Source organism: Poecilia reticulata, linkage group LG19 (genome assembly GCF_000633615.1).
Source record: "Poecilia reticulata strain Guanapo linkage group LG19, Guppy_female_1.0+MT, whole genome shotgun sequence".
Classification (NCBI taxonomy): Eukaryota; Metazoa; Chordata; class Actinopteri; order Cyprinodontiformes; family Poeciliidae; genus Poecilia; species Poecilia reticulata.
Genome location: NC_024349.1, coordinates 11,898,179 through 11,906,682, shown reverse-complemented (window position 1 = coordinate 11,906,682; position 8,504 = coordinate 11,898,179). Strand labels below are relative to the sequence as shown.

Here is an 8,504-nt window from a genome sequence, read left to right as displayed (position 1 = left end):
AGAAATTGCAACAAAAAAAATAAMATTTTTAAATTCTCAAAGCTATTTATGACAAACTGGCATTTTGTAGATAAACTGCTACTTTCAGGGGATTTTTTTCATTATAGTATKGAAGTAAGGCTGCAACTAACGACTATTTTAGTAATCGATTATTCTGACGATTAATAGAAATAAATTGCTACATTCTGCTTGAATATTTTTTTACACAATATCAAAATATGTTGGATATCAATAAGCAAATTGAATTCCTTTTGTAAATAAAAACATTTTATTRATGTAACTTGATCATTTGTAGCAAAGGATGCATCAGCKGCTAAAAAATACTGTCAGCATCTTTGTTTTTTATTAATTGCTTAATCTAAAATGTCAAAAGAAGTTGACACTTAAATGGTTGCAAAAGATGATCAATATATATTTTTTATTTTATTTGAACCAGGTGAAGCTACAAATGGAAACAAACATTTACAGACAAAGCTTTATCTCTTAAATGTAAAAATGTTTAATTTTTTTTGCACATTTGMCTTAATTACTGCCCTGAGTTCRTATACTCCAGTTAACGGTTTACTGATTATTAAATTAGTTCACGATTACTTAAATAATCGATTTATCAATCAAGTAATTGTTCAGTAAAATTAAATTCCAGTTTATTGCATAGTACTTAATGTGATTTATAATTCGGGTCAAAGGTTCATATTTACACAGCTTCTTTTGACATTTTATTACAATTTAAAAGCAAGGATGTAAAATAGCATTTTAAACTCACAGTCTTCGATTTTTTTTTTTAATGCTCAGTTCTAATATAAYAAACACATTTTTGTTAAACTTTACAACATGAAAACACATCATCAGGCTCAATCATTGCAGTACTTGGCTCAGGTAGCAGTCGATGCGCCACGCGGACATCGGAGAGAAACTTCCGGATTAGCATAAGAGTACGGTTGAGTCGACCCAGCCAAGATGGAAGCCGGGGTAGACSGGCTCGGTGAAGGTGGTGTGGAAGGTGTGGAGGAGAGTCCGGTCACCACAGGAGACCCTAAAGAAGGACAGCGACCCCGCCGTCCAGTCCAGGTAAACTCCTACTTTATTGGAGTTGGGTGTAACTGGAACAACGTCGTTCATGCTCCCATGCAGAATCCGGTAGCCGTTTCTGTTGCAGTTCAGGCCCCAGGAGACGTCATTGCGGCCCAACCAGCGGTCATCACCCTCTCCTTTCCTCAGCATCCGTCTGTAGGCCACACCGATGCAGACCCTCCCTACCCACTCCGTCTCCCAGTAGCAGCGCCCGGTCAGTCCCTCTGTGCACAACACCTGGGTCCAGTAGTCGAACCTGTCCGGGTGATCCGGATACGAGTTCTTGGTCCAGCGTGTTGCTTTCTGGTTTCCATTGGAAAGAGAAAGATCTCTGTGGGCTGTGTTTGGGTCCAGGGTCAACTTCTTAAGGTCTGATAGGAAAATAAGGAAGAAAGAATTAATCATTTAGATGGGTCAAGCAAAAAATAATCAAATATGTTGGCTACTTACATTTCCTCGGACCAGGTTGGATCCTGGATTCGCCACATTGCTCCACACTAAAACAGATGGCTAAATGTTATCTTGATGCTTTTGGGTTAGGAGCGGAGGTGGGTAGAGTAACCAAACATTGTACTCAAGTAAGAAGAGTAGTGATACTTCGACATATTTTTTACTAAACTTAAAGTAAAAGTAGCCGTCCAAAAAAAAAAAAAGACTCAAGATTAAAAAGGGATTTGGTAAAAAGTCTATTCAAATACAGAGTCACTCATCTAATTATCAATCATTTAAAATTGCATAACTGCCTTGACTATTAGTTTAGATGGGAGGTAGTTGGTACTTTTTCCATTCAAATTAAATCTAATTAATTAATTGTAATTCTAATGTTAATTAACAAAAATAGTTAATTATTAACAACTGTTAATTGGGATTAACATTTAATAATTGTTAATTAACAATTTACATTTGTTAATTAGAATGGAAAGAGTCCCAGCCAAAAAATGCTCACCACCCACTAAGTTAATTGTTAATCATTAGCAATTAATTAACAATTAACTGTTAATTAATTGTTACTTAATTAACTGTCAATTATTAATTTGTACCATTAATTAAAAATGTATTAATTGTTGTTAACTAACTATTAGTTAACAGTTAACATTAATTACATAAATATGTAAAGCATAATTTTGTTTTCTTTACATAATTACCAATTTTGTGAAGCATATAAAATTGATAAAGCAATTTTGTTTGCTTCATCAGACAAAATTTCAATACAAAACACTTTATGATCAGAAATTGTGAATAGATTACAAGCTTATGAACATATTTGCAAAGAGCCAAATGTAAAGTTTTTGGCTGATCCCTGGCAGACGGATGCTTTCTTACCTGAGTGTCTGCAGTGTGCAGAGAGGGTCCTCCAGCAGAGCTGAAAGTAGCATCAGCCCAGAGTTTCCTGGATGGTTGTAGCTCAAGTCGAGCTCTTTCAGGTGGGATGAATTCAGTGCAGATGCCAGGAATGTACAGCCTTCTTCTGTCACTCTGCATCCTGACAAACTTTGACAAAATTATATTTAATCAAATTGACCCGTACAGCAAAAATGGCAGCAACAGAGAGCCATTTCTTCTCTGAGGAAGTATTGCATGTTATACCGAAGCTGCTCCAGTTTGCAGTACGAACTCCCCAGTCCAGTCGAGAATGTTCTAACTCCATCGTCCTTAAAGTCGTTGTCGGTAAGATCCAGGACTTTTAGGCGGCAGCAGGAGGAGCTGATGACTGATGCTATAGTAACCGAGCTGTTCTCTGTTAGACTGCAGCTTCTTAGTCTAAGCAAACAAAAAATACAAGGACAAAAGTTAAACCCACATATAGTGTCACTTGCATTTATCTGTGGAGCAGACTTGGTGGATTTCGACCTCAGTGTCTCCAGTTGGCTGTTCTTTAGCCCGTCAGAGAGTTGCTTCAGTCCTGCGTCTGTCAGGTTGTTGTTGCTCAGATCCAGCTCTCTGAGTTGGGATGAGCTGATGCCACTGGCCAGGTTTTCACAGCACATCGCCGTGAGGTTGCATGCTTTCAAACTGGACCAGGAAAAAAAATGTGTGACATGTGAAAACTGTGCCAGACTGTCCGTATTTGACGACATAGTAGCTAGATAAATAATAACTTGACTGACAGAAACTCTACAGTAAATTCAATCCAGAAAAAACAACTGCAGTCACGCTGAGTACTGGAATTCCTCAAGGTCGTGTGCTTGGCCCATCGTTGTTCACACCCTTAAAACACAACTGTGCATCCAGAATGAAGGAAAAACTGATCATTAACTTTGCAGGAAGTTTGAATTCACTTTTAAGATATGGCACTGCTGAACTAAGCACTGGTGCTCCTCAAAGAGATGTACTTAGTCCGTTATTTTTCACTTTATATACTTTTTAGGAATAGGTTTGTTTCAGTTTTGCTGTAATACACAAACAGCCTCCCATCTTTTCTGGAGTCTCTTGAGTTTGTTTACTTTGTCAGCCATATTGCCTGAACACCATCATATCCGATGTTAAGTGAAGCCTGGGGATTCCTCAGGGGTGTGTGCTTAGGCCTCTAGTTTTTCTGTGAGGTCATAAAGTTTGCTAATGGTACAAACGTGTCAGGATTATAAAGATCTTGCAAAGCAGTTTTCTATCCATTCTATGTAAAAGTATATTTATTTCTAAAGCATTTATAACTTTTAAGTACCACAATATCATGCATTAAAGTGAGTGTTTGGAAAGTCTCAATCTGAGCTAAAAAGAGTCGTACCAAAGGACTTACTTTGCCACTTGGACTGTTTTCACAACAGGCATTAGTCTGAGGAGCCCCTCTTCTGACCTCATGTAGTTACTCAGCTGAAACACATTGAGTTCTTCTTCTGAGGTCAGCAATACAAAGATCAGTGTGGCCCACTGGGCAGGTGAAAGGGTGGCTTGGTTCAAAATGCCTGAGCTGAAGATGTCCTGAACTTCCTCCACAAGAGAGTGGTCATTCAGCTCATTCAGACAGTGGAAGAGATTGAGGCACCTTTCAGGTGACTGGCTGTCTCTGATCCTATCCTTTATGTGTTTGATGATTTCAGTTCTGGTTCTTTGATGAGTTCTGTTGTTGGTCATTAGATGCTTCAGCAACGTCTGATTGGACTCCAGTGATAGACCCAAAAGGAAGCGCAGAAAGATGTCAAAATGCCCATTTTCACACCGCAGTGCCTTTTCTACAGCTTCTTTGTAGAGAATGATCTCTGATGATTCTCTGGACATTAAACGGCGTGACACAGATGACTTCTTGACCAAAACGTTGTTGTTTTCGTTGTGGAACGTGAGGTAGACGTACAGCGCAGCAAAGAACTCTTGAATGCTCAAATGAACAAAGCAGAACATCTTCTCTTCGCACACTGTCATCTCCTCGTTGAAGATCTGTGTGTAGACGCCTGAAAACATGGAGGCCTCTGTGACCTTGATGCCATTAAGGATGAGGTCACTCTCGTAGAAGATAGGGTGACCCTTCTCCAGCTCTTTGAAAGCAAGTTTACCCAAAGCAAGGAGGTTAGTTCTCACACAGTCAGTAGTGGAGTCTCTTCTTCTCAGCAGTCTTTTCTTCATTTTCTCCACATAGAGGGACAAGAAGTGGATGTACATCTGTGTGAGACTCCTCGGTGTCTCTTTGCTGTCTTTATTTGACAGGTTCTTCTCAAGAACACTCGCCGCCATCCAGCAGAAGATTGGTAAGTGACACATGATGTGAAGACTTCTGCAGGATTTCACGTGTGCGATCACCCGATTTGCTACAGTTTTGTCGGTAATCTTTCTCCTGAAGTACTCTTCTTTCTGTGAGTCGTTAAATCCCCGCACCTCTGTGACCAGGTCAATGTACTCAACTGGGATTTGAGCTGAAGCTACTGGTCGAGACGTAATCCAAATGAGAGCCCAGGGAAGCAGACTTCCCCTGATCAGGTTTGTGAGAATCACAGAAACTGTACTTGGCTTTGTAACGTCTGACAATATTTCACTTTTCTGAAAGTCAAGCGACAGCCGACTTTCATCCAGGCCGTCCAGGATGAAGAGGGTTTTGCTTTCAGGCTCGTTAAAGATTTGTGTGTCTTTTATTTCAGGGAAAAACACACAGAGGAGCTCCACCAGACTAAAAGCAGTCTTTTTCATTAAATTCAGCTCTCGAAAGGAGAGGGAAAACACAAAATCTATCTCTGTGTTTGCCTTCTCCTCTGCCCAGTCGAGAGCAAACTTATTGGCCGACACGGTTTTTCCAATACCGGCGACTCCCCTGGTCACCACGGTTCTTATGTGCCGTCCGGGTTGACACTCAAACAGACGATTGCAGTGGATTAACTTGTCCTGGGTTGCACATCTCTGTGATGCAATCTCTATCTGTCTCACTTCGTGCTCTTTGTTAACCACACCACATCCACCCTCGGTGATGTAGAGCTCCGTGTATATCTGATTGAGAGACATCTTATTTGCATCCGTTCCAGTCCCTTCATGCAAATGACTGAATTTCCTCCTCAGAGTCGCTTTCACTTTCTGTTGGCATTCGGCTAATTTATCTGAGGAAAATGGCACAGGGTTATTAATTGTGTATTTTGGATGTTGTGCAACCATCTTGCGAGGAAGAGGAAGTACTTACTTTGGTTCTGCTCAGCATTGCAACCGTCTGCAACGTCTTGCTTCAGAGATTCTTTGAAGAGATAATTTGATTCTGCAGAACAAAGTAAAACTTTAAAATACTAATCCAATTAAACCCCTGTGTTGAGGTGTAGACAATAGGACTTCAAGTATGCCTACCTTTGCCCATTGATATATTAATGTTAATGCTGCCAACGCTGGAGCCAACGATGGAAGGAGCCACCACATTGCTGCCGCCTTGAGCAGTGAAGCTGGGCTGGAAATGATGAATTTCAGCCTGAATTGAGGAAATTCCTAAAACGACACAGTGAATGATTAAACTCTAAACATTTAGTGACACTTTAGAGGTCTGTCGGCTCAAAGCGTCAAACAAATTCAGTAAGTTCAGCATCTGGTGCAGAGGGCTTAATAAAAAATGAATTTGCACATCCGTATCTGGTTTTCAACTAAATATGCTTCTGCACAGACTTATTTTGGTCTCTTTTTTTGTTGCACATCGTCAAACAAATGCTAATTCCAGACAAAGGTGTCTTGAATAAATAAAAACAGCTGTTTTTAAATCAATAATTCAAACCAACATGGCTGCAAGTGCATCCTAAACGTGATAGCTGGTTTTGCTGATCTGGCTTGCATTCTTCACTCTTAGAGACAATTTTAGAGACATTTTGGCTCAATCTTATTTGCAGTTATGTTTTAATTTCAGCAAGAGAGGCATGTTAAAGGTTGGAGGGAAAGTGCTGGTGCTTTTTCATCAATATTAAGAAATTATTGAGTTAAAACAAGCTCCTATATGTTGCTGAAAGATTATCTATAAGTTAGTTTTGTTTTATTTCAAGTGTATTAAGATATTTGCACTAGAAGCCAGAAATACTTGGTAAGATTTTTGCAGTGAGTACCTAGAGCCTTATTGAGTTGGATAACAATAAAATATATAAACTTAAATATTTTTCCTAAGGTTACTTTTGTCTGATGATGAAATTTCTTTGGTGATCTGAAACATTTAAAAAACAATCAAAATCATAAAGGAGACAGATACTTTTTTACAGCTGAGAYGACCTGAACCAATTCTCTTTTTAAGAGTTACGACATTCTGAGTCGTTTTTCTTAAAAAAAACATCCATCCTTACCTCTAGAGTCTTTAGTTGCTTCATCTTCAGCCTTTTGCTCCATGTTTTGCCACGTTTCTCATCCTTGTCTTGATTCTGTTAGCGAATACGTTTCACCTCCTCTGACACTTTTTCTGTCGTTTTCTCCCAGCAAGTCACAAAGACAATCTGACAAACTGCGAGAAAAGAGCAAGCAGCTTCCCTCCACAACATGAATACAGACAAGTCTTAATGATATCAGGGTAAAAGAGAAGCTTGGCAGCTTTAACAATAACAGTAGCTGCTGTCTGTTTCTTACGCCAATGTTTGCATGTAGAAGAGAGAAGAAAACAGGAAGTGTTGAAATAGTTTGTCTGAGTAGTCTTCTGTGACTGAGGGGTAGAATGAGCAAACCACAGCACTTTCGTTTGCTAGAAAACGAAATTAAGTTCAGTAAACTATGCTTCAGTGTGCCGATTAGTTTACTGTACGACCAATGAAGAAAAAAGAACTTTTATTCTTAAGTAAAAGTACAAATTCGGCCAAGTGAACCCAAAGCAGAAAGGGAAAGAAATCTATGCAACGCGTGAATTCACAGGAACAGTTGTTAAAGATTTACAGTGAAGACACTGATTTATTTCTAAGTGTCGCTTTAATTTAATTAAATATCTCATTTGTTCTGTATCAATATCAGATAAAATGATTTTCAGATGATAAATGAAGCAAAAACAAGTGTAAAAAATTCAAGGTAAATTGTGAACATCAGACGTTGTTCCAGAAGGGAAAGCACCAATTTAATATTGATGTTTGCCAAATAACAGATTTTTTTGTTTACCTTTAAGTGAATTAATCCTTAAATGAACAGTTATAAAAATGTTCACGTGTTTTATTTCCCAGAGCCTAATCAAGCACAAGCATTTTGTGGAACTAGTTGAAGAAAATGCCATCCTAACATGAGATTACATTACAACTAAAGATTCATTTAAAGAAACAATTTAAAGCAGTTTTATGAAAACAAAATGGGTGAAGGGAAGTCAGTGTCAATAAAGCCCTACTAGAAAGGATTTTTTAAAAATAAAATAACCTGAGGAGCAAAAAGAGCATTTTTACTACAGATTCCATTTCATCAAGTTGGTAAAATTATTTAAATTACTGCATTAGAAAGATGTAATACTTTTCTCCGTTAGTTGTTAAAGACTGTTTTCCAATCAGTAAAATTTTCCTTAAACACAGAATTTAAAAAGAGTGAAAGTTAATCAGCAATCATGAGGCCAAACCCTTCATCACTGCAATTCTGCACCGGCGCCATCCGAACACAAGGTGGGAGCAAAACTCAAGGTTTAGTCATCTGGTTTTCTCTGTGTCTGCTGTAACAAACTGCAACCTTTGTCATATCAGGATAGTTTTCACTGTAATTTTCCCCAAAGCAAGTTTCAGGGACGACCTGAAAAGAATGAGCCAAACAGATGGTAATGTTAAAAAAAAGAAAAGAAAGAGAGGGAGAGAGAGATGACAATAAGCCCCCAAAGGTCAATAATAGTTATTTTTTTCTACAAAAATTAGACCTTTTTGCTTTATTAAAATTTTTGATCAACTTAGTATGTCATTGAAGAGATAAAAATGAGTATCTCATTTTATATATATATATATAAAACCCTCAAGCTCCCAGGCCTCTGGTAGAGGACCCGAGCTCAGAGGATGAAACAGACCACCCGCGGAGGGTGAGAAGGGAATTAATTATATATATATATA

The 8,504-nt window shown here is 38.5% G+C and overlaps 1 protein-coding gene across 1 annotated transcript; it reads right to left on the bottom strand.

Moving 5' to 3' along the window:
* Positions 1-451: 451 nt before the first annotated feature.
* Positions 452-7,076, bottom strand: LOC103481526 (NACHT, LRR and PYD domains-containing protein 3-like). The gene is made up of 9 exons (XM_008437041.2): positions 6,795-7,076; positions 5,827-5,961; positions 5,669-5,740; positions 3,809-5,588; positions 2,923-3,084; positions 2,659-2,832; positions 2,395-2,562; positions 1,522-1,568; positions 452-1,442 (listed from the first exon to the last, which is right to left on the bottom strand). Exons 1-9 carry the CDS (start codon positions 6,835-6,837, stop codon positions 922-924), a joined length of 3,102 nt encoding a protein of 1,033 aa, XP_008435263.1. The 5' UTR covers positions 6,838-7,076; the 3' UTR covers positions 452-921.
* Positions 7,077-8,504: the final 1,428 nt, after the last annotated feature.